The 26,800-nt window shown below is 45.9% G+C and overlaps 1 protein-coding gene across 1 annotated transcript in view; it reads right to left on the reverse strand.

The window, feature by feature from the left end:
- Positions 1-2,434: 2,434 nt before the first annotated feature.
- The window catches only part of LOC139414213 (tumor protein p63 regulated 1), a 57,673-nt gene continuing 33,307 nt past the window's right edge, over positions 2,435-26,800 (reverse strand). The window contains exons 4-5 of the mRNA XM_071162107.1: positions 15,062-15,215; positions 2,435-3,658 (exon numbers count right to left, since the gene is read on the reverse strand). Of these exons, the coding sequence (XP_071018208.1) occupies positions 3,464-3,658; positions 15,062-15,215 (349 nt within the window). The 3' untranslated portion in view covers positions 2,435-3,463. The remainder of the gene's footprint in view (positions 3,659-15,061; positions 15,216-26,800) is intronic.

Below are 26,800 nucleotides of genomic sequence, written 5' to 3' on the forward strand. Positions count from 1 at the left end.
GAAGGGTTATAGTGTTGTCTGTCCTGTGTAGTGAAGGAGAAGGGGTTATAATGTTGTCTGTCCTGTGTAGTGAAGGAGAAGGGGTTGTAATGTTGTCTGTCCTGTGTAGTGTAGGGTTATATTGTTGTCTGTCCTGTGTAGTGAAGGAGAAGGGGTTGTAGTGTTTTCTGTTCTGTGTATGTTGTCTGTCCTGTGTAGTGAAGGAGAAGGGTTATATTGTTGTCTGTCCTGTGTAGTGAAGGAGAAGGGGTTATATTGGTGTCTGTCCTGTGTAGTGAAGGAGAAGGGTTATATTGTTGTCTGTCCTGTGTAGTGAAGGAGAAGGGGTTGTAGTGTTTTCTGTTCTGTGTAGTGAAGGAGAAGGGTTATATTGTTGTCTGTCCTGTGTAGTGTAGTGAAGGAGAAGGGTTATATTGTTGTCTGTCCTGTGTAGTTTAGTGAAGGAGAAGGGTTGTAATGTTGTCTGTCCTGTGTAGTATAGTGAAGGAGAAGGGGTTATATTGTTGTCTGTCCTGTGTTGTGAAGGAGAAGGGTTATATTTTTGTCTGTCCTGTGTAGTGAAGGAGAAGGGTTATAGTGTTGTCTGTCCTGTGTAGTGAAGGAGAAGGGGTTATAATGTTTTCTGTGCTGTGTAGTGAAGGAGAAGGGGTTATAATGTTTTCTGTGCTGTGCAGTTCAGTGGGTAGAGTGTACAGTACATTTCTCCTCTCGTACCAGTGTTGGTGTAAATTCAGTGAGCCATTGTGTTATTTCTGTGAATGTGGAGTTGGATGGGGGGAAGTGGGGGGGGGGGGGGGTGCCAATTCCACAGGAGACATAAGGTACAGTGTCACATGACCGAAGAACACAACGAGTAGATTCTACAACTTGGTTGTAAGAACTCCTACAAATTAACAAATAAGAGAAATGCAAAATGCAACAATTTCTAAGATTTGAGTTACAATTCATGACGGCGGATGAATGGCAGGACAACGGGGCCTCAAGATCTCATCACGGGTATCTCTGTACATTCAAATTACCATCGATAACATGCAATTGTGTAAAAGTTTAGGCAGTTTATGCCTGTCCATACCATAACCCCACCACCACCATGGGGCACTGTGTTCACAACGTTGACATCAGTAAACCGCTCGCCCACACACGACGCCATACACGCTGTCTGCCATCTGCCCGGGACAGTTGAAACCGGGACTCATCCGTGAAGAGCACACTTCTTCAAAAGTGCCAGTGGCCATCGAAGGTGAGCATTTGCCAACTGACGCCGGTTACGACGCCAAACTGCAGTCAGGGAAAGAGTCTGGTGAGGACGACGAGCAGGTGAGCTTCCTTGAGACGGTTTCTGACAGCTTGTGCAGAAATTCTTCGGTTGTGCGAACCCACAGTTTCATCAGCTGTCCGGGTGGCTGGTCTCAGACGATCCTACAGGTGAAGAAGCCAGATGTGGAGGATCTGGGCTGGCGTGGTTTCACATGGTCTGTGGTTCAGGTCGCTTGGGCGTACTGCCAAATTCTCTAAAACGACGTTGGAGGTGGCTTATGGTAGAGAAATTAACATTCAATTCTCTGGCAACAATTCTGGTGAACATTCCTGCAGTCAGCATGCCAATTGCCCACTCTCTCAAAACTTGAGACATCTGTGGCATTGTGTTGTGTGACAAACTGAACATTTTTAAAGTGGCCTTTTATTGTCCCCAGCACAAGGTGCACCTGTGAAATGATCATACTATTTAATCAGCTTCTTGATATGCCACACCTGTCAGGCGGATGGATTATCTTGGCAAAGGAGAAATGCTCACTAACTGGGATGTAAACAACATTTGTGGGATCTCTTATTTCAGCTCATGAAACAGGGGACCAACACTTTACATGTTGTATTTTTGTTCAGGATATGTACTCTAGATAGAGTAGGAGTGAAACCCAGCAGGTTAGGTGAAGAGACAAGAATAACCTGACAATAACCTATAGTCTGGTGAACAATGCAAGAAAACATATTGTATTGTCTACTGAAAAATAAATCCAGGGCAGAACCTTAATTGAATACTCCTCGCGTCCTCTCTCCTCGCCTAATTCTCAAAACCCATTGGATGAGAAAGCCAGAGGTCCCGTCCCTCGTGACCTTTTCCTCCAATTGATTTTGAGAAGGAGGTGAGGAGAGAGGACGCGAGGAGTATGCAATTGAGATTCTCCCCAGGCAAATTATATTCTGAACAAAATTATAAACGCAACATGTAAAGTGTTGGTCCCATGTTTCATGAGCTGAAATAAAAGATACCAGTCATTTTTCATGCTCACTAAAAGCATATTTCTCTCCAATTTTGTGCACACATTTGTTTACATCCCTGTTAGTAATTAAGTAAAGCATTTGTTTAATAAGCATTTCTCCTCATTTCAGTTTGTGACAAAATAAGAAAGTATAGTTTAGAGAGTCATGGTCATATCTTTTCCATAACAACAATATTGTATTTCAGCAGTATGAAGTTGGTGTACAAACATTTTTTCAAATGTATTTACTTAGAAACAGGAAAGCACAGAAAAAGCAAAATATAGAACACATCTACTGCTTCTTAAATTTGCTTTCAATGAGAATGACAGATCTATAACTCACATTTCTATGCATATTTGGTTGGGTCGCCCAAAAAAGTACATATTGCCGCATTAAAAGTGAGATTTTCACTGGAAAGTTACTTTAAACCCAGCCCCTTTTGGTATTGAGATTCAACAGGTAGTGAAACACCACAAAACAAAATCCCCTCATTTACTGGGACAGGCTCAGGATAGGATGGGCCTGATTAACTAGAACAAACAGTGGTGAATTATTATAGCATCAGTGAAGCGGTCAAATGTAAAGCTCCTGGAATACCAAGGGAATCAATCATCCAGCCAAAGGATGTGGATGTTACTGGCTGTTTGTACATTGAGCTAAGTAATTAAGTTAGAGAACGGTAAAGTCAGATGAGCTGTAGAAGAGAGTCACGGTATTGTATACATTTTAGAAACTCTGGGACGGCAGGAACACATTTGGCACAGTCACTACGTAGGAAATGAACCCAAAAGGGGATCAGAATGACAGAACTACATTTAGACATGAACACTTTTCTACTAAAGGTACAGAAAAGTAAACTAACAAATCCCAACATTTTAAAAATTGACCTCTGAAAATACATTTTAAATTAGCATCAAAACATATCCTTCCAACTATTAAATTATAAAAAACGACTTCAAATCTGTAAATAGGCAAATGATTGCAAACAAAGAAACAAAAATAAATGAAGTAGAAATTCTAGTCTAGTTAAAGCTTAGTTAAAATTAGAGAGCGGACTATAAGGAATGACCAAGGGAAGACTAGACACCAGATTAAAAATATTTATAATGATACTTCATATCTGTAACTAGGCCACAACTACAAACTATGATTAAGTAATCAAGTAGTAATGCACATTCAAAGATTCTAGCTAAAGCATTGTTTAAAAGCCGATGTTTCCCCGTGCCAGGCAGTATCCCAGCTTGTTCTGGTTCCCGATGAAGGACATCAGACCCACGTAGGACTCGATGAGCAGGGGCTGGTTCAGCACCAGGACTCCGTTGGCCTTCCCAGGGATGGGCTTCTTCAGGTGGGCCTTCTGGGCTGCCTCCGTCAGCTGCTCACGGAAGTTCTGGATCTGAGAGAGAGAGGGAGGGAGAGGAGAGTAAGAGAGGAGGGAGGAGAGAGGGAAGAGAGGAGAGGAAGAGAGGAGGGAGGGGAGAGGAAGAGAGGAGGGAGGGGAGAGGAAGAGAGGAGGGAGGGGAGAGGAAGAGAGCAGGGAGGGGAGAGGAAGAGAGGAGGGAGGGGAGAGGAAGAGAGGAGGGAGGGGAGAGGAAGAGAGGAGGGAGGGGAGAGGAAGAGAGGAGAGATAGGAGGGAGGGGAGAGGAGAGAGAGGAGGGAGGGGAGAGGAAAAGAGGAGGGAGGGAAGGGAGGGGAGAGGAAGAGAGGAGAGAGAGGAGGAAGAGAGGAGTGAGGGGAGAGAGAGAGAGTGAGGGGAGAGAGAGCGAGAGTGAGAGGGGTGAGAGCGAGAGCGAGAGCGAGAGAGCGAGAGAGCGAGAGGGGTGAGAGAGAGCGAGAGGGGTGAGAGAGAGAGCAAGAGGGGTGAGAGAGAGAGAGCGAGCGAGAGAGAGAGAGAGAGGGGTGAGAGCGAGAGGGGTGAGAGAGAGAGAGCGAGAGAGAGAGGGGTGAGAGAGAGAGAGCGAGAGAGATAACAGACCGCACAAGCTGTTAAAAACAGTAGTTGGTTGACCAACTGTCTCTGACCAAAGAACATTATCCGTCATTTTCTGTTAATTTCTAGAAGACTCATTTGAATTGCTGCTTCTCGCCAACACCCAGCAGGAGGTTACTAACACAGTGGACACCCGCTGCTTATTACTGTTGAACAGTCTGGTGTGTTTTCTCTATAAGAGAGGGAAGGAGAGAGGGAAGGAGAGAGGGAAGGAGAAAGGGAAGGAGAAAGGGAAGGAGAAAGGGAAGGAGAAAGGGAAGGAGAGAGGGAAGGAGAGAGGGAAGGAGAAAGGGAAGGAGAGAGGGAAGGAGAAAGGGAAGGAGAGAGGGAAGGCAGGGTGGCTCCATCCCTTCAAAACATGAAAAATATCCCAGTGGTAGATACCCTCTGCCCACGCTGTAACGTAACCCCACCCACGCTGTAACGTAACCCCACTCACGCTGTAACGTAACCCCACCCACGCTGTAACGTAACCCCACCCACGCTGTAACGTAACCCCACCCACTCTGTAATGTAACCCCACCCACTCTGTAATGTAACCCCACGTAACCCCACCCACTCTGTAATGAAACCCTCTGTAACTTCCTGTGAGCTTTTCTGAAGATTTATAGTAAGGTTTGCTGATCTGTGCAGGACATCTTGTGTTACAGTTGATTAGGTCTCAATACAGTTTATTCAAATGAGATCAAATAGCCTATCAGAAGCTTCTAAAGCCATGACATAATTTTCTGGAATTTTCCAAGCTGTTTAAAGGCACAGTCAATTTAGTGCATGTAAACTTCTGACCCACTGGAATTGTGATACAGTGAATTATAAGTGAAATAATCTGTCTGTAAACAATTGTTGGAAAAATGACTTGTGTCATGCACGAAGTAGATGTCCTAACCGACTTGCCAAAACTATAGTTTGTTAACAAGAATATGTAGAGTGGTTGAAAAAAACGAGTTTTAATGACTCCAACCTAAGTGTATGTAAACTTCCCACTTCAACTGTCTATCTGGGAATCACTGACTAATACATCTGAAGTATCCCAGGGTGTGATGTTGCATTTCAACATTTCAGTGGAAAGGAGAGGTGCTGGCCATTAGTATATATTGCTGATTAACCATATGAAAATAAATACTATTTTGAGGGAAAGTTATTACACAATGTACAAGTATGACATGTGTTTACTCATAAAAGCAGTTGCATTTTCAGGTGCAATTCATAATGCAGAGCCTATCAAAATCATATTAATGATACCTTGAACTCTATCAAATCTCCCTTTTCAAAATGTGACGACGCAGGACACCTACAAATACATCTACAAATACATCTACAAATACACCTCGATTTAAAAGAGCAGGCTACATGCTAACTACATCACTGCTCCGCTAAAGTTTTGCAGAGTATAGTATGCTAAGCTATCCCAGGATGATTTGGGGCTAGCTGCCTGACCTACTGCTGTTGTCCTCGGGCTACAGGACAGACAGACCTACTGCTGTTGTCCTCGGGCTACAGGACAGACAGACCTACTGCTGTTGTCCTCGGGCTACAGGACAGACAGACCTACTGCTGTTGTCCTCGGGCTACAGGAAAGACAGACCTACTGCTGTTGTCCTCGGGCTACAGGACAGACAGACCTACTGCTGTTGTCCTCGGGCTACAGGACAGACAGACCTACTGCTGTTGTCCTCGGGCTACAGGACAGACAGACCTACTGCTGTTGTCCTCGGGCTACAGGAAAGACAGACCTACTGCTGTTGTCCTCGGGCTACAGGACAGACAGACCTACTGCTGTTGTCCTCGGGCTACAGGACAGACAGACCAACTGCTGTTGTCCTCGGGCTACAGGACAGACAGACCTACTGCTGTTGTCCTCGGGCTACAGGACAGACAGAACTACTGCTGTTGTCCTCGGGCTACAGAACAGACAGACCTACTGCTGTTGTCCTCGGGCTACAGGACAGACAGACCTACTGCTGTTGTCCTCGGGCTACAGGAAAGACAGACCTACTGCTGTTGTCCTCGGGCTACAGGACAGACAGACCTACTGCTGTTGTCCTCGGGCTACAGGACAGACAGACCTACTGCTGTTGTCCTCGGGCTACAGGACAGACAGATGTACTGCTGTTGTCCTCGGGCTACAGGACAGACAGACCAACTGCTGTTGTCCTCGGGCTACAGGACAGACAGAACTACTGCTGTTGTCCTCGGGCTACAGGACAGACAGACCTACTGCTGTTGTCCTCGGGCTACAGGACAGACAGACCTACTGCTGTTGTCCTCGGGCTACAGGACAGACAGACCTACTGCTGTTGTCCTCGGGCTACAGGACAGACAGACCTACTGCTGTTGTCCTCGGGCTACAGGACAGACAGACCTACTGCTGTTGTCCTCGGGCTACAGGACAGACAGACCTACTGCTGTTGTCCTCGGGCTACAGGACAGACAGACCTACTGCTGTTGTCCTAGGGCTACAGGACAGACAGACCTACTGCTGTTGTCCTCGGGCTACAGGACAGACAGACCTACTGCTGTTGTCCTCGGGCTACAGGACAGACAGACCTACTGCTGTTGTCCTCGGGCTACAGGACAGACAGACCTACTGCTGTTGTCCTCGGGCTACAGGACAGACAGACCTACTGCTGTTGTCCTCGGGCTACAGGACAGACAGACCTACTGCTGTTGTCCTCGGGCTACAGGACAGACAGACCTACTGCTGTTGTCCTCGGGCTACAGGACAGACAGACCTACTGCTGTTGTCCTCGGGCTACAGGACAGACAGACCTACTGCTGGGGCTACAGGACAGACAGACCTACTGCTGTTGTTCCTCCTCGGGCTACAGGACAGACAGACCTACTGCTGTTGTCCTCGGGCTACAAGACAGACAGACCTACTGCTGTTGTCCTCGGGCTACAGGACAGACAGACCTACTGCTGTTGTCCTCGGGCTACAGGACAGACAGACCTACTGCTGTTGTCCTCGGGCTACAGGACAGACAGACCTACTGCTGTTGTCCTAGGGCTACAGGACAGACAGAACTACTGCTGTTGTCCTCAGGCTACAGGACAGACAGACCTACTGCTGTTGTCCTCAGGCTACAGGACAGACAGACCTACTGCTGTTGTCCTCAGGCTACAGGACAGACAGACCTACTGCTGTTGTCCTCAGGCTACAGGACAGACAGACCTACTGCTGTTGTCCTCAGGCTACAGGACAGACAGACCTACTGCTGTTGTCATCGGGCTACAGGACAGAGAGACCTGCTGCTGTTGTCCTCAGGCTACAGGACAGACAGACCTACTGCTGTTGTCATCGGGCTACAGGACAGAGAGACCTGCTGTTGTTGTATAGTGTATAGTGGAGCTAGAGCCCATAGACCTCTAATAGTGGAGCTAGAGCCCATAAACCTCTAATAGTGGAGATAGAGCCCATAAACCTCTAATAGTGGAGATAGAGCCCACAAACCTCTAATAGTGAAGATAGAGCCCACAAACCTCTAATAGTGGAGATAGAGCCCACAAACCTCTAATAGTGGAGCTAGAGCCCACAAACCTCTAATAGTGGAGCTAGAGCCCACAAACCTCTAATAGTGGAGATAGAGCCCACAAACCTCTAATAGTGGAGATAGAGCCCACAAACCTCTAATAGTGGAGATAGAGCCCACAAACCTCTAATAGTGGAGATAGAGCCCACAAACCTCTAATAGTGGAGATAGAGCCCACAAACCTCTAATAGTGGAGATAGAGCCCACAAACCTCTAATAGTGGAGATAGAGCCCATAAACCTCTAATAGTGGAGATAGAGCCCATAAACCTCCGGAGCTGAAATCTTCTTCACAGAGGACATTGGACTTGTGGTTTATGTTCCTGACAGGGTTTAGGGTTCCATTTTTGCACGTCATTTCCGGTCACGACTTGCAGACTTGTTTTTGAGTTGCTGTGCGTTTTGTTGCCAACCTGTTTTGCTACCTGACAAATTTACGGTTTTTACTTTTTAATTACCGTTTATATTTTGGTTTTTTCCTCCTCAACTTTTTCACTCCGGACGCTTTATCTGGACGTGGTTCGTCAGGACCTCCAACAGCCGAAGCTAAGTAGTAACATTAACATGATGCCTTCTAATTGCAGTCGCTGTACTCGCCTTACGGCGAGGATAACTGTGCTACAAGCCCAGCTTCAGACGCAATCGCTAGGCAAGGGTAATTTCAGTGTAGGAAAGGATGAAACAGCGTCTGTGCCACCAGTAAGTACAGATAGTAGTATAAATCCCCTGGCACAGTCCCCGCAGCCGGACAACTTTCTCACGGTTTCTGGAAGGAAATGCTGTAGGAACGCTCAACCGGTGTCGCTCATTCAGCCGACAGAAACTTTCAACCGGTTTTCCCCATTAAGCAGCGGGTCGGAGTCAGAGGCCAAGTCTTCTCTGGTCTCTACTCCTCCCGTTACGGGTCTGAGACGCCGAAGCTTCCCACCATTAGCTCTGACAAATTGAAAACTCTAGTCATTGGCGACTCCATTACCCGCAGTATTAGACTTAAAACGAATCATCCAGCGATCATATACTGTTTACCGGGGGGCAGGGCTACCGACGTTAACCTGTTGGATCTCTAGGGGCGCTATTTCATTTTTGGATAAAAAACGTTCCCGTTTTAAGCGCGATATTTTGTCACGAAAAGATGCTTGACTATGCATATTCTTGACAGTTTTTGAAAGAAAACACTCTGAAGTTTCAGAATCTGCAAAGATATTGTCTGTAAGTGCCCCAGAACTCATTCTACAGGCGAAACCAAGATGATGCGTCAAGCAGGAAATGAGCAGAATCTCTGAAGCTCTGTTTTCCATTGTCTCCTTATATGGCTGTGATTGCGCAAGGAATGAGCCTACACTTTCTGTCGTTTCCCCAAGGTGTTAGCAGCATTGTGACGTATTTGTAGGCATATCATTGGAAGATTGACCATAAGAGACTACATTTTCCAAGTGTCCGCCTGGTGTCCTGCGTGGAATTCGGTGCGCAAACGCCAGCTGCTTGTACTTTTCCATTTGATTGAGGGGAGAAACCATGCTTCCACGAACGATATATCATTGAAGAGATATGTGAAAAACACCTTGAGGATTGATTCTAAACAACGTTTGCCATGTTTTCAGTCGATATTATGGAGTTAATTTGGAAAAAAGTTCGCGTTTTGAGGACTGAATTTTCGTTTTTTTTTTGGTAGCCAAATGTGATGTAGAAAACGGAGCTATTTCGAATTCACAAAGAATCTTTTTTGGAAAAACTGAGCATCTGCTATCTAACTGAGAGTCTCCTCATTGAAAACATCCAAAGTTCTTCAAAGGTAAATTATTTTATTTGAAGGCTTTTATGTGTTTGTTGAAATCTTGCGTGCTGGATGCTAACGCTAATGCTAACGCTAAATGCTACGCTAGCTAGCCACTTTTACACAAATGATTGTTTTCCTATGGTTGAGAAGCATATTTTGAAAATCTGAGATGACAGTGTTGTTTACAAAAGGCTAAGCTTGAGAGATGGCATATTTATTTCATTTCATTTGCGATTTTCATGAATAGTTAACGTTGCGTTATGGTAATGAGCTTAGGTCTGTAAATAGAATCCCGGATCCGGGTTTGGTCGACGCAACAGGTTAAGGCTAATCTGAAGATGGTGCTGGCTAAAGCTAAAACTGGCGAGTGTAGAGAGTATAGAGATATTGTTATCCACGTCGGCACCAACGATGTTAGGATGAAACAGTCAGAGATCACCAAGCGCAACATAGCTTCTGCGTGTAAATCAGCTAGAAAGATGTGTTGGCATCGAGTAATTGTCTCTGGCCCCCTCCCAGTTAGGGGGAGTGATGAGCTCTACAGCAGAGTCTGACAACTCAATCGCTGGTTGAAAACTGTTTTCTGCCCCTCCCAAAAGATAGAATTTGTAGATAATTGGCCCTCTTTCTGGGACTCACCCACAAACAGGACCAAGCCTGACCTGCTGAGGAGTGACGGACTCCATCCTAGCTGGAGGGGTGCTCTCATTTTATCTACCAACATAGACAGGGCTCTAACTCCTCTAGCTCCACAATAAAAAAGGGTGCAGGCCAGGCAGCAGGCTGTTAGCCAGCCTGCCAGCATAGTGGAGTCTGCCACTAGCACAGTCAGTGTAGTCAGCTCAGCTATCACCATTGAGACCGTGTCTGTGCCTCGACCTAGGTTGGGCAAAACTAAACATGGCGGTGTTCGCCTTAGCAATCTCACTAGGATAAAGACCATCTCCATTCCTGTCATTATTGAAAGAGATCATGATACCTCACATCTCAAAATAGGGCTACTTAATGTTAGATCCCTTACTTCAAAGGCAATTATAGTCAATGAACTAATCACTGATCATAATCTTGATGTGATTGGCCTGACTGAAACATGGCTTAAGCCTGATGAATTTACTGTGTTAAATGAGGCCTCACCTCCTGGCTACACTAGTGACCATATCCCCCGTGCATCCCGCAAAGGCGGAGGTGTTGCTAACATTTACGATAGCAAATTTCAATTTACAAAAAAAAAAATGACGTTTTCGTCTTTTGAGCTTCTAGTCATGAAATCTATGCAGCCTACTCAATCACTTTTTATAGCTACTGTTTACAGGCCTCCTGGGCCATATACAGCGTTCCTCACTGAGTTCCCTGAATTCCTATCGGACCTTGTAGTCATAGCGGATAATATTCTAATCTTTGGTGACTTTAATATTCACATGGAAAAGTCCACAGACCAACTCCAAAAGGCTTTCGGAGCCATCATCGACTCAGTGGGTTTTGTCCAACATGTCTCTGGACCCACTCACTGTCACAGTAATACGCTGGACCTAGTTTTGTCCCATGGAATAAATGTTGTGGATCTTAATGTTTTTCCTCATAATCCTGGACTATCGGACCACCATTTTATTATGTTTGCAATTGCAACAAATAATCTGCTCAGACCCCAACCAAGGATCATCAAAAGTCGTGCTATAAATTCACAGACAACACAAAGATTCCTTGATGTCCTTCCAGATTCCCTCTGTCTACCCAAGGACGCCAGAGGACAAAAATCAGTTAACCACCTAACTGAGGAACTCAATTTAACCTTGCGCAATACCCTAGATGCAGTTGCACCCCTAAAAACTAAAAACATTTCTCATAAGAAACTAGCTCCCTGGTACACAGAAAATACCCGAGCTCTGAAGCAAGCTTCCAGAAAATTGGAACGGAAATGGCGCCACACCAAACTGGAAGTCTTCCGACTAGCTTGGAAAGACAGTACTGTGCAGTACCGAAGAGCCCTTACTGCTGCTCGATCATCCTATTTTTCTAACTTAATTGAGGAAAATAAGAACAATCCGAAATTCCTTTTTGATACTGTCGCAAAGCTAACTAAAAAGCAGCATTCCCCAAGAGAGGATGACTTTCACTTTAGCAGTGATAAATTCATGAACTTCTTTGAGGAAAAGATTATGATTATGAAAGCAAATTACGGACTCTTCCTTAAATCTGCGTATTCCTTCAAAGCTCAGTTGTCCTGAGTCTGCACAACTCTGCCAGGACCTAGGATCAAGAGAGACGCTCAAGTGTTTTAGTACTATATCTCTTGACACAATGATGAAAATAATCATGGCCTCTAAACCTTCAAGCTGCATACTGGACCCTATTCCAACTAAACTACTGAAAGAGCTGCTTCCTGTGCTTGGCCCTCCTATGTTGAACATAATAAACGGCTCTCTATCCACCGGATGTGTACCAAACTCACTAAAAGTGGCAGTAATAAAGCCTCTCTTGAAAAAGCCAAACCTTGACCCAGAAAATATAAAAAACTATCGGCCTATATCGAATCTTCCATTCCTCTCAAACATTTTAGAAAAGGCTGTTGCGCAACAACTCACTGCGTTCCTGAAGACAAACAATGTATACGAAATGCTTCAGTCTGGTTTTAGACCCCATCATAGCACTGAGACGGCACTTGTGAAGGTGGTAAATTACATTTTAATGGCATCGGACCGAGGCTCTGCATCTGTCCTCGTGCTCCTAGACCTTAGTGCTGCTTTTGATACCATCGATCACCACATTCTTTTGGAGAGATTGGAAACCCAAATTGGTCTACACGGACAAGTTCTGGCCTGGTTTAGATCTTATCTGTCGGAAAGATATCAGTTTGTCTCTGTGAATAGTTTGTCCTCTGACAAATCAACTGTAAATTTCGGTGTTCCTCAAGGTTCCGTTTTAGGACCACTATTGTTTTCACTATATATTTTACCTCTTGGGGATGTTATTCGAAAACATAATGTTAACTTTCACTGCTATGCGGATGACACACAGCTGTACATTTCAATGAAACATGGTGAAGCCCCAAAATTGCCCTTGCTAGAATAATGTGTTTCAGACATAAGGAAGTGGATGGCTGCAAACTTTCTACTTTTAAACTCGGACAAAACAGAGATGCTTGTTCTAGGTCCCAAGAAACAAAGAGATCTTCTGTTGAATCTGACAATTAATCTTAATGGTTGTACAGTCGTCTCAAATAAAACTGTGAAGGACCTCGGCGTTACTCTGGACCCTGATCTCTCTTTTGAAGAACATATCAAGACCATTTCAAGGACAGCTTTTTTCCATCTACGTAACATTGCAAAAATCAGAAACTTTCTGTCCAAAAATGATGCAGAAAAATTTATCCATGCTTTTGTCACTTCTAGGTTAGACTACTGCAATGCTCTACTTTCCAGCTACCCGGATAAAGCACTAAATAAACTTCAGTTAGTGCTAAATACGGCTGCTAGAATCCTGACTAGAACCAAAAAATTTTATCATATTACTCCAGTGCTAGCCTCTCTACACTGGCTTCCTGTCAAAGCAAGGGCTGATTTCAAGGTTTTACTGCTAACCTACAAAGCATTACATGGGCTTGCTCCTACCTATCTCTCTGATTTGGTCCTGCCGTACATACCTACACGTACGCTACGGTAACAAGACGCAGGCCTCCTAATTGTCCCTAGAATTTCTAAGCAAACAGCTGGAGGCAGGGCTTTCTCCTATAGAGCTCCATTTTTATGGAACGGTCTGCCTACCCATGTCAGAGACGCAAACTCGGTCTTAACCTTTAAGTCTCTACTGAAGACTCATCTCTTCAGTGGGTCATATGATTGAGTGTAGTCTGGCCCAAGAGTGGGAGGGTGAACGGAAAGGCTCTGGAGCAACGAACCACCCTTGCTGTCTCTGCCTGGCCGGTTCCCCTCTTTCCACTGGGATTCTCTGCCTCTAACCCTATTACAGGGGCTGAGTCACTGGCTTACTGGGGCTCTCTCATGCCGTCCCTGGAGGGGGTGCGTCACCTGAGTGGGTTGAGTCACTGATGTGGTCATCCTGTCTGGGTTGGCGCCCCCCCCCCCCCCCACCTTGGGTTGTGCCGTGGCGGAGGTCTTTGTGGGCTATACTCAGCCTTTTCTCAGGATGGTAAGTTGGTGGTTGAAGATATCCCTCTAGTGGTGTGGGGGCTGTGCTTTGGCAAAGTGGGTGGGGTTATATCCTTCCTGTTTGGCCCTGTCCGGGGGTGTCCTCGGAATGGGCCACAGTGTCTCCTGACCCCTCCTGTCTCAGCCTCCAGTATTTATGCTGCAGTAGTAGTTTATGTGTCGGGGGGCTAGGGTCAGTTTGTTATATCTGGAGTACTTCTCCTGTCCTATTCGGTGTCCTGTGTGAATCTAGGTGTGCGTTCTCTAATTCTCTCCTTCTCTCTTTCTCTCTCTCGGAGGACCTGAGCCCTAGGACCATGCCCCAGGACTACCTGACATGATGACTCCTTGCTGTCCCCAGTCCACCTGGCTGTGCTGCTGCTCCAGTTTCAACTGTTCTGCCTTAATATTATTCGACCATCTTGGCCATGTTCTGTTATAATCTCCACCCGGCACAGCCAGAAGAGGACTGGCCATCCCACATATGCTCTCTCTAATTCTCTCTTTCTTTCTCTCTCTCGGAGGACCTGAGCCCTAGGACCATGCCCCAGGAATACCTGACATGATGACTCCTTGCTGTCCCCAGTCCACCTGACTGTGCTGCTGCTCCAGTTTCAACTGTTCTGCCTTATTATTATTCGACCATGCTGGTCATTTATGAACATTTGAACATCTTGGCCATGTTCTGTTATAATCTCCACCCGGCACAGCCAGAAGAGGACTGGCCACCCCACATAGCCTGGTTCCTCTCTTGGTTTCTTCCTAGGTTCCTGCCTTTCTAGGGAGTTTTTCCTAGCCACCGTGCTTCTACACCTGCATTGCTTGCTGTTTGGGGTTTTAGGCTGGGTTTCTGTACAGCACTTTGAGATGAGCTGATGTACGAAGGGCTATATAAATAAATTTGATTTGATTTTGGTAGGATGGTAAGGATGGTAGGGTGGTAGGATGGTAAGATGGTAGGATGGTAAGATGCTAGGGTGGTAAGGATGGTAAGATGGTAAGATGGTAGGGTGGTAGTGTGGTAGGATGGTAGTGTGGTAAGATGGTAGGGTGGTAGTGTGGTAAGGATGGTAAGATGGTAGGGTGGTAGTGTGGTAGGATGGTAGTGTGGTAAGATGGTAGGGTGGTAGTGTGGTAAGGATGGTAGGGTGGTAGTGTGTTAAGGATGGTAAGATGGTAGGGTGATAGTGTGGTAAGATGGTAAGATGGTAGGGTGGTAGTGTGGTAAGATGGTAGGGTGGTAGTGTGGTAGGATGGTAAGATGGTAGTGTGGTAAGATGGTAAGGTGGTAGTGTGGTAAGATGGTAGGGTGGTAGTGTGGTAAGATGGTAGGGTGGTAGTGTGGTAGGATACTCACCTCACAGAGAGCAGTGAACCTGTGGTCTATGTTCCTGACAGGGTGATAGGTAAAGGTGCTGAACGGGTAGTCTGTAGTGAACGGGTTCCACCGAGACGAGAATGAGGGTTCCCTTAGCCGGTCCCAGAACACACGCACACCCTCTCCTTCTCTCCTGAAACCACAGAAACAACATTATCAGAACACACCCTCTCCTTCTCTCCTGAAACCACAGAACAACATTATCAGAACACACCCTCTCCTCCTCTCATGGAAACACAGAAACAACATTATCAGAACACACCCTCTCCTTCTCTCCTGGAAACACAGAAAGGTTATCAGAACACACCCTCTCCTCCTCTCCTGGAAACACAGAAACAACATTATCAGAACACACCCTCTCCTCCTCTCCTGGAAACACAGAAACAACATTATCAGAACACACCCTCTCCTCCTCTCGTGGAAACACACACAGCCACAGAACAACACAGTTGGACCCTCGCCCTTCTCTCGTGAAACCAAGAAACAGAAAACCAGCCAATTAACGGATACAGACAGACACCCTCTCCTCTCCTCCAGTCCTGAAGGAAAGCAGAGTCAAAAACAATACAATCAGTTCAGCTGGTAGAGAACCATGGTTGCAACGCCAGGATAATGGGTTCGATTCCCGGGACCACCCAAACATAAAATGTATGCACACATGACTAGAATACGCTTTGGATAAAAGAGTCAAGCTAAATGTCATATATTATATACAGTATAATTATAACATTATGAAAGCATAAACAAAACAACAACAGTCAACTAACAGTGAGCATGTATATTTATCTTCTGATTAAAATGATGCATTCATCTTTATTCTGTCACAAAACATCAAAAATCAAAACTTGATGTTTTCACATTCTAAATATAATCACATAATCCAAGTAGAAACAGGCATTCCCCCAGGGCAACAGATTTTTCAACAGGCATTCCCCAGGGCAACAGATTTTTCAACAGGCATTCCCCAGGGCAACAGATTTTTCAATCGTTACTAATGACCTGCCACTTGCTCTGAGTAAAGCCAGAGTTTCTATGTATGCTGATGACTCAGTAATCAACACGTCAGCTACCACAGCAAGTAAAATCACTGAAATACTTAGTGTTCCAGCCAGTTTCAGAGTGGGTGGCAAGAAATAAGTTAATCCTAAATATTTCTAATACTAAAACTGTTGTATTTGGGACAAATCTTTCACTAAACCCTAAACCTCAGCAAAATCTTGTAAAGAATAATGTGGATATTGAGCAAGTTGAGATGACTAAACTACTTGGAGTAACCCTGGATTGTAAACTGTCATGGTCAAAACATATTGATACAACAGTAGCTAAGATGGGGAGAAGTCTGTCCTTGATAAAGCACTGCTCTGCCTTCTTAACAGCACTATCAACAAGGCAGGTCCTACAGGACCTAGTTTCTACCTTCTTAACAACACTATCAACAAGGCAGGTCCTACAGGCCCTAGTTTCTACCTTCTTAACAACACTATCAACAAGGCAGGTCCTACAGGCCCTAGTTTCTACCTTCTTAACAGCACTATCAACAAGGCAGGTCCTACAGGCCCTAGTTTCTACCTTCTTAACAGCACTATCAACAAGGCAGGTCCTACAGGACCTAGTTTCTACCTTCTTAACAGCACTATCAACAAGGCAGGTCCTACAGGCCCTAGTTTCTACCTTCTTAACAGCACTATCAACAAGGCAGGTCCTACAGGCCCTAGTTTCTACCTTCTTAACAACACTATCAACAAGGCAGGTCCTACAGGCCCTAGTTTCTACCTTCTTAACAACACTATCAACAAGGCAGGTCCTACAGGCCCTAGTTTTGTCGCACCTGGACTACTGTTCCGTCGTGTGGTCAGGTGCCACAAAGAAGGACTTAGATTACAATTGGTCCAGAACAGGGCATCACGGCTGGCCCTTGGATGAACACAGAGAGCTAAAATTAATAATATGCATGTCAATCTCTCCTGGCTCAAAGTGGAGGAGAGATTGACTTCACTACTTGTATTTATGAGAGGTATTGACATATTGAATGCATCCAGCTGTCTGTCTAAACTACTGGCACACAGCTCAGACACCCATGCATACCCCCAAGACATGTCAGTAGAGGTCTCTTCACAGTCCCCAAGTCCAGAACAGACTATGGGAGGCGTACAGTACTACATAGAGCCATGACCACATGGAACTCTATTCCACAGTACTACATAGAGACATGACTACATGGATCTCTATTCCACAGTACTACATAGAGCCATGACTACATGGAACTCTATTCCACAGTACTACATAGAGACATGACCACATGGAACTCTATTCCACAGTACTACATAGAGCCATGACTACATGGAACTCTATTCCACAGTACTACATAGAGCCATGACTACATGGAACTCTAATCCACAGTACTACATAGAGCCATGACTACATGGAACTCTATTCCACAGTACTACATAGAGCCATGACTACATGGAACTCTATTCCACAGTACTACATAGAGACATGACTACATGGAACTCTATTCCACAGTACTACATAGAGCCATGACTACATGGAACTCTATTCCACAGTACTACATAGAGCCATGACTACATGGAACTCTATTCCACAGTACTACATAGAGCCATGACTACATGGAACTCTATTCCACAGTACTACATAGAGACATGACTACATGGAACTCTATTCCACAGTACTACATAGAGACATGACTACATGGAACTCTATTCCAGGTAACACACTATACACCTTATGGAACAGGGTGAACTGTGAAGAGTCCCACACACTATACACATTATGGAACAGGATGAACTGTGAAGAGTCACACACACTATACACCTTATGGAACAGGATGAACTGTGAAGAGTCACACACACTATACACCTTATGGAACAGGATGAACTGTGAAGGGTCACACACACTATACACCTTATGGAACAGTGTGAACTGTGAAGAGTCACACACACTATACACCTTATGGAACAGTGTGAACTGTGAAGAGTCACACACACTATACACCTTATGGAACAGGGTGAACTGTGAAGCGTCACACACACACACACACACACGGGTTCAAAGACACTTAACACACACTACACACGTAACATACACACACACACACACACACACACACACACGGGTTCAAAGACACTTAACACACACTACCCACGTAACATACACACTACACACACACACACACACACACACACACACAATATATATCGTGAAATCTGTTGGAAAATGTATTTTAATGTTTAAAAATTGTATTATAATGTAAATTACTGCCTTAATTTTTGCTGGGGACCAGGAAGAGTAGCTGCTGCCTTGGCAGGAACTAATGGGGATCCATGATAAACCCCAGGAAGAGTAGCTGCTGCTGACTAGCTGGGAGCCTTGTTTGCAAATAGGTCTGCTTGACCTTAGAGACCTCAGGCCCTGCAGCAGTAGCAGTGTAACTGTCAGTGACTAACCTAAAACAGAATGCAGGTGCTTCTACACCTGCATTGCTTGCTGTTTGGGGTTTTAGGCTGGGTTTCTGTACAGCACCTTGAGATATCAGCTGAAGTAAGAAGGGCTATATAAATACATTTGATTTGAAAAGTATAACAGTCTGTCACTAGCCTATAACAGTACAACAGTCTGTCACTAACCTAGCTACTACCTCCAGGGCACATACTTTACTGAATGTGCAATCTGATTACTAGGCTTGCATGCCAGGTAAAGGTAAACAGAGCCCTACTAACCCTGTAGAGTCTGAGAGGTAAACAGAGCCTTACTAACCCTGTAGAGTCTGAGAGGTAAACAGAGCCTTACTAACCCTGTAGAGTCTGAGAGGTAAACATAGCCCTACTAACCCTGTAGAGTCAGAGGTAAACAGAGCCCTACTAACCCTGTAGAGTCTGAGAGGTAAACAGAGCCCTACTAACCCTGCAGAGTCTGAGAGGTAAACAGAGCCCTACTAACCCTGTAGAGTCTGAGAGGTAAACAGAGCCATACTAACCCTGTAGAGTCTGAGAGGTAAACAGAGCCCTACTAACCCTGTAGAGTCTGAGAGGTAAACAGAGCCCTACTAACCCTGTAGAGTCTGAGAGGTAAACAGGGCCCTACTAACCCTGTACAGTCTGAGAGGTAAACAGAGCCCTACTAACCCTGTAGAGTCTGAGAGGTAAACAGAGCCCTACTAACCCTGTAGAGTCTGCATCCCAAAGGCACCCTATTCCCTACATAGAGCACTCATTTTGACAAGAGCCTCATTCTTTAAAATGACATGATGTTGGCACTGCCCTCTATTTAGTGGAAATCTATTGTTCACAGTACACTTTACACAGTATGTCTATCAATCACTATCTAGATTCTAGTGCACACAGATTTAATAACAGCTCTTCAAGGTCTGCCAGTAACTGCCATTGTGATACTTGGACTGTGTGCCAAATGGTGGCCTATTACTTTCACAGTACCAAATGGTGGCCTATTACCTTCACAGTACCAAATGGTGGCATAATACCTTCACAGTACCAAATGGTGGCCTATCACCTTTACAGTACCAAATGGTGGACTATTACCTTCACAGTACCAAATGGTGGCCTAATACCTTCACAGTACCAAATGGTGGCCTATCACCTTCACAGTACCAAATGGTGGTCTAATACCTTCACAGTACCAAATGGTGGCCTATCACCTTCACAGTACCAAATGGTGGCCCAATACCTTCACAGTACCAAATGGTGGCCTATTACCTTCACAGTACCAAATGGTGGCCTATTACCTTCACAGTACCAAATGGTGGCCTATTACCTTCACAGTACCAAATGGTGGCCTAATACCTTCACAGTACCAAATGGTGGCCTATTACCTTCACAGTACCAAATGGTGGCCTATTACCTTCACAGTACCAAATGGTGGCCTAATACCTTCACAGTACCAAATGGTGGCCTATTACCTTCACAGTACCAAATGGTGGCCTATTACCTTCACAGTACCAAATGGTGGCCTATTACCTTCACAGTACCAAATGGTGGCCTAATACCTTCACAGTACCAAATGGTGGCCTATTACCTTCACAGTACCAAATGGTGGCCTATTACCTTCACAGTACCAAATGGTGGCCTAATACCTTCACAGTACCAAATGGTGGCCTATTACCTTCACAGTACCAAATGGTGGCCTATTACCTTCACAGTACCAAATGGTGGCCTATTACCTTCACAGTACCAAATGGTGGCCTATCACCTTCACAGTACCAAATGGTGGCCTATCACCTTTACAGTACCAAATGGTGGACTATTACCTTCACAGTACCAAATGGTGGCCTATTACCTTCACAGTACCAAATGGTGGCCTAATACCTTCACAGTACCAAATGGTGGCCTAATACCTTCACAGTACCAAATGGTGGCCTAATACCTTCACAGTACCAAATGGTGGCCTATTACCTTCACAGTACCAAATGGTGGCCTATTACCTTCACAGTACCAAATGGTGGCCTAATACCTTCACAGTACCAAATGGTGGCCTATTACCTTCACAGTACCAAATGGTGGCCTATTACCTTCACAGTACCAAATGGTGGCCTATTACCTTCACAGTACCAAATGGTGGCCTATCACCTTTACAGTACCAAATGGTGGCCTATTACCTTCACAGTACCAAATGGTGGCCTATTACCTTCACAGTACCAAATGGTGGCCTATCACCTTCACAGTACCAAATGGTGGCCTAATACCTTCACAGTACCAAATGGTGGCCTATTACCTTCACAGTACCAAATGGTGGCCTATCACCTTCACAGTACCAAATGGTGGCCTATCACCTTCACAGTACCAAATGGTGGCCTATTACCTTCACAGTACACTACTTTTGACAATGACCCAAGTGCATTATATATTCCTCCCTTTCCCACATATCTTCCCTCTGGTCCCCCTCTCCCCCTCTGGTCCCCCTCTCCCCCTCTGGTCCTCCTCTCCCCCTCTGGTCCGCCTCTTCCCTCTGGTCCTCCTCTCCCCCTCTGGTCCCCCTCTCCCCCTCTGGTCCTCCTCCCCCCTCTGGTCCCCCTCTCTGGTCCCCTCTCCCCCTCTGGTCCGCCTCTTCCCTCTGGTCCCCCTCTCCCCCTCTGGTCCTCCTCTCCCCCTCTGGTCCCCCTCTCCCCCTCTGGTCCCCCTCTCCCCCTCTGGTCCTCCTCTCCCCCTCTGGTCCTCCTCTCCCCCTCTGGTCCTCCTCTCCCCCTCTGGTCCTCCTCTCCCCCTCTGGTCCCCCTCTCCCCCTCTGGTCCCCCTCTCCCCCTCTGGTCCTCCTCTCCCCCTCTGGTCCCCCTCTTTCCTCTGGTCCCCCTCTTCCCTCTGGTCCCCCTCTCCCCCTCTGGTCCTCCTCTCCCCCTCTGGTCCGCCTCTTCCCTCTGGTCCGCCTCTTCCCTCTGGTCCCCCTCTCCCCCTCTGGTCCCCCTCCCCCTCTCCCCCATCCCCCCTCCCCCCTCTCCCCCATAAATTAACTCACTGACATTCCCTACCTTACTCTCTTGGACAGCCCTGTGCATTTTCCTTCTGATTTCTCAGAAAAACTGCTCGCTCAGGTAACAGTAAACGATTGGTTTCCCTATTACTCACTACATGAACTGTTGAGGTTCAGGGATGACCGGGTGTTAGTGCACTTTCTACACCTCAGGTGAGTCACAAACAGTAGCTCTTTGTTTTCCAGTGAATTGAGTGATGCATTCTGCCTGGTGAAAACGAATTTAATCTTTATTTGCCCAGGGAAGTCCCTTGGCATAAATTCTGTATTTAAAAAAAATGTATTTTCACGAGGGAGACCTGATGACAGCTAGTTACATAGTCAAACACATAACGAGGCACATATAGGTCTCTCTCGTGTAAATTATAGTGTATTTTGTAGTGTAAATTGCATGAGCAAATAGACAAATCCCTCTGAGGTAGAGTTCAGGGTGTGGCTATTTGGGATCTCAGCAGAGCTCACACACACGGACGTTCAAATCTAACTCCCTTTTCCATAGCCGCGGGAGTAAGGGGCGCTGGAAATGCTGAGGCACCCATGGTGTTCAGATGGTAAAACTGTGAGAATGTGTGTCGTTGCAGTAAAAAATATATATATATATACACACTACATGACCAAAAATATGTGGACACCTGATCGTCCAACAACTCATTCCAAAAACATGGGCATTAATATGGAGTTGGTCCCCCCTCCCTTTGCTGCTGTAACAGCCTCCACTGTTCTGGGAAGGCTTATATTAGATGCAGTAACATTGCTGCGGGGACTTGCTTCCAATTCAGCCACAAGAGCATTAGTGAGGTCTGTGCAACTTCCAGTGTGTGTTTACTGTGAACACTGAGGCTCTACCTGCTTTAAGTTACAGTTTTACTGTCAACACTGAGGCTGTACCTGCTTTAAGTTACAGTTTTACTGTGAACACGGAGGCTGTACCTGCTTTAAGTTACAGTTTTACTGTGAACACTGAGGCTGTACCTGCTTTAAGTTACAGTTTTACTGTGAACACTGAGGCTGTACCAGCTTTATGTTACAGGTTTACTGTGACCACTGAGGCTGCACCCACTTTAAGTTACAGTTTTACTGTGAACACTGAGGCTGTACCTGCTTTAAGTTACAGTTTTACTGTGAACACTGAGGCTGTACCTGCTTTAAGTTACAGTTTTACTGTGAACACTGAGAGCTGCACCTGCAGTCCCCGGGAGCTGTATCTGCAGTCCCCGGGAGCTGTACCTGCAGTCCCCGGGAGCTGTACCTGCAGTCCCTGGGCTACTGTGCGCCCGCACACGCGGGCAACTTAGAGTGAACATTGGCCAGGGCTCTGTGCAGGCCAGTCAAGTTCTTTCACACCCATCTCGACAAACCATTTCTGCATGGACCTTACTTTGTGTATGAAACACAGCAGGTATCCCATTGAGGCCTTGCTTTGTGTATGAAACACAGCAGGTATCCCATTGAGGCCTTGCTTTGTGTATGAAACACAGCAGGTATCCCATTGAGGCCTTACTTTGTGTATGAAACACAGCAGGTATCCCATTGAGGCCTTGCTTTGTGTATGAAACACAGCAGGTATCCCATTGAGGCCTTACTTTGTGTATGAAACACAGCAGGTATCCCATTGAGGCCTTTGTCCTATGCTGTAATGTCCTTACATTTTCCCTCCTCTTATCAATAAAGTTTTTAATAAATTATTGGGTTATTAAATGAAGATACGATAACCACTGGAGTTCTCTGGGGACAAATCTACAGTTATAAAAGTGTCCAAGTAGGCTTCTGTGGCTATTTGATCATAACGCCTACCAGAGTGGCCTACCATCAAAAATAATGGATAAAACGCAAAGCAAAACATTTTAACAGTGGTGGAAAAAAGTATTTGATTGTCATACTTGAGTAAAAGTAAAGATACCTTAATATAAAATGACTCCAGTGAAAGTTACCCAGTAAAATACTACTTGAGTAAAAGTCTAAAAGTATTGCATTTTAAATATACTTGTAATTCCTAAAATATACTTAAGTATCAATAGTAAAAGTATAAATAATTTCAAATTCCTTACAAAGCAGATGTTTTTAAATGACGAATAGCTAAGGGCAAACTCCAACACTTAGACATCATTTACAAATGAAGCATTTGTGTTTTAGTGAGTCCTCCAGATCAGAGGCAGTAGGGATGACCAGGGATGTTCTCTGTTTAGTGAGAGATCAGAGTCAGTAGAGATCCAGATCAGAGGCAGAGTAGGGATGACCAGGGATGTTCTCTGTTTAATGAGTCCTCAGAGGCAGTAGGGATCAGAGGCAGTAGGGATGACCAGGGATGTTCTCTGTTTAGTGAGTCCTCCAGATCAGAGGCAGTAGAGATGACCAGGGATGTTCTCTGTTTAGTGAGTCCTCCAGATCAGAGGCAGTAGGGATGACCAGGGATGACCAGGGATGTTCTCTGTTTAGTGAGTCCTCCAGATCAGAGGCAGTAGAGATGACCAGGGATGTTCTCTGTTTAGTGAGTCCTCCAGATCAGAGGCAGTAGGGATGACCAGGGATGTTCTCTGTTTAGTGAGTCCTCCAGATCAGAGGCAGTAGGGATGACCAGGGATGTTCTCTGTTTAGTGAGTCCTCCAGATCAGAGGCAGTAGAGATGACCAGGGATGTTCTCTGTTTTGTGAGTCCACCAGATCAGAGGCAGTACGGATGACAAGGGATGTTCTCTGTTTAGTGAGTCCTCCAGATCAGAGGCAGTAGGGATGACCAGGGATGTTCTCTGTTTTGTGAGTCCACCAGATCAGAGGCAGTACGGATGACAAGGGATGTTCTCTGTTTAGTGAGTCCTCCAGATCAGAGGCAGTAGGGATGACCAGGGATGTTCTCTGTTTAGTGAGTCATCCAGATCAGAGGCAGTAGGGATGACCAGGGATGTTCTCTGTTTAGTGAGTCCTCCAGATCAGAGGCAGTAGAGATGACCAGGGATGTTCTCTGTTTAGTGAGTCCTCCAGATCAGAGGCAGTAGGGATGACCAGGGATGTTCTCTGTTTAGTGAGTCCTCCAGATCAGAGGCAGTAAGGATGACCATGGATGTTCTCTGTTTAGTGAGTCCTCCAGATCAGAGGCAGTAGGGATGACCAGGGATGTTCTCTGTTTAGTGAGTCCTCCAGATCAGAGGCAGTAGGGATGACCAGGGATGTTCTCTGTTTAGTGAGTCCTCCAGATCAGAGGCAGTAGGGATGACCAGGGATGTTCTCTGTTTAGTGAGTCCTCCAGATCAGAGGCAGTAGAGATGACCAGGGATGTTCTCTGTTTAGTGAGTCCTCCAGATCAGAGGCAGTAGAGGGATGACCAGGGATGTTCTCTGTTTAGTGAGTCCTCCAGATCAGAGGCAGTAAGGGATGACCAGGGATGTTCTCTGTTTAGTGAGTCCTCCAGATCAGAGGCAGTAGGTATGACCAGGGATGTTCTCTGTTTAGTGAGTCCTCCAGATCAGAGTCAGTAAGGATGACCAGGGATGTTCTCTTGATAAGTGTGTGAATTGGATCCTTGTTAATCAACTAAATATGTCCACTGCTGGTATACTTCCTATTTTGGTGAATGTAGTACGACATCCGGGAAATATTGGCATACTAAATACTGCACACTACCGTTCAAAAGTTTGGGGTCACTTAGAAATGTCCTTGTTTTTGAAAGAGAGAATTTTTTTTGTCCATTCCATGAAATGAGTTGTAAAAATGAATAGAAAATATAGACATTGACAAGGTTATAAATGAATGATTTTTAATTGAAATAATAATTGTGTTCCTCAAACTTTTTTTTCGTCAAAGAATCCTCCATTTGCAGCATTTACAGCCTTGCAGACCTTTGGCATTCTAGTTGTCAATTTGTTGAAGTAATCTGAAGAGATTTCACCCCATGCTTCCTGAAGAACATCCCACAAGTTGGATTGGCTTGATGGGCACCTCTTTACGTACCATACGGTCAAGCTGCTCCCACAACAGCTCAATAGGGTTGAGATCCGGTGACTGTGCTGGCCACTCCATTATAGACAGAATACCAGCTGACTGCTTCTTCCCTAAATACTTATTGCATAGTTTGGAGCTGTGCTTTGGGTCATTGTCCTGTTGTAGGAGGAAATTGGCTCCAATTAAGCACCGTCCAGAGGGTATGGCATGGCGTTGCAAAATGGAGTGATAGCCTTCCTTCTTTAAGATCCCTTTTACACTGTAGAAATCTCCCACTTTACCTCCACCAAAGCACCCCCAGACCATCACATTGCCTCCACCAAAGCACCCCCAGACCATCACATTGCCTCCACCAAAGCACCCCCAGACCATCACATTGCCTCCACCAAAGCACCCCCAGACCATCACATTGCCTCCACCAAAGCACCCCCAGACCATCACATTGCCTCCACCAAAGCACCCCCAGACCATCACATTGCCTCCACCAAAGCACCCCCAGACCATCACATTGCCTCCACCAAAGCACCCCCAGACCATCACATTGCCTCCACCAAAGCACCCCCAGACCATCACATTGCCTCCACCAAAGCACCCCCAGACCATCACATTGCCTCCACCAAAGCACCCCCAGACCATCACATTGCCTCCACCAAAGCACCCCCAGACCATCACATTGCCTCCACCAAAGCACCCCCAGACCATCACATTGCCTCCACCAAAGCACCCCCAGACCATCACATTGCCTCCACCAAAGCACCCCCAGACCATCACATTGCCTCCACCAAAGCACCCCCAGACCATCACATTGCCTCCACCAAAGCACCCCCAGACCATCACATTGCCTCCACCAAAGCACCCCCAGACCATCACATTGCCTCCACCAAAGCACCCCCAGACCATCACATTGCCTCCACCAAAGCACCCCCAGACCATCACATTGCCTCCACCAAAGCACCCCCAGACCATCACATTGCCTCCACCAAAGCACCCCCAGACCATCACATTGCCTCCACCAAAGCACCCCCAGACCATCACATTGCCTCCACCAACCAGACCATCACATTACCTCCACCAAAGCACCCCCAGACCATCACATTGCCTCCACCAAAGCACCCCCAGACCATCACATTACCTCCACCAAAGCACCCCCAGACCATCACATTGCCTCCACCATCCTTTCATTTTTTCTGCGTCTCATGAATGTTCTTCTTTGGGATCCGAATACCTCAAACTTAGATTCGTCTGTCCATAACACTTTTTGTCCGATCTTCCTCTGTCCAGTGTC

Source organism: Oncorhynchus clarkii, chromosome 1 (genome assembly GCF_045791955.1).
Source record: "Oncorhynchus clarkii lewisi isolate Uvic-CL-2024 chromosome 1, UVic_Ocla_1.0, whole genome shotgun sequence".
NCBI classification, from domain to species: domain Eukaryota; kingdom Metazoa; phylum Chordata; class Actinopteri; order Salmoniformes; family Salmonidae; genus Oncorhynchus; species Oncorhynchus clarkii.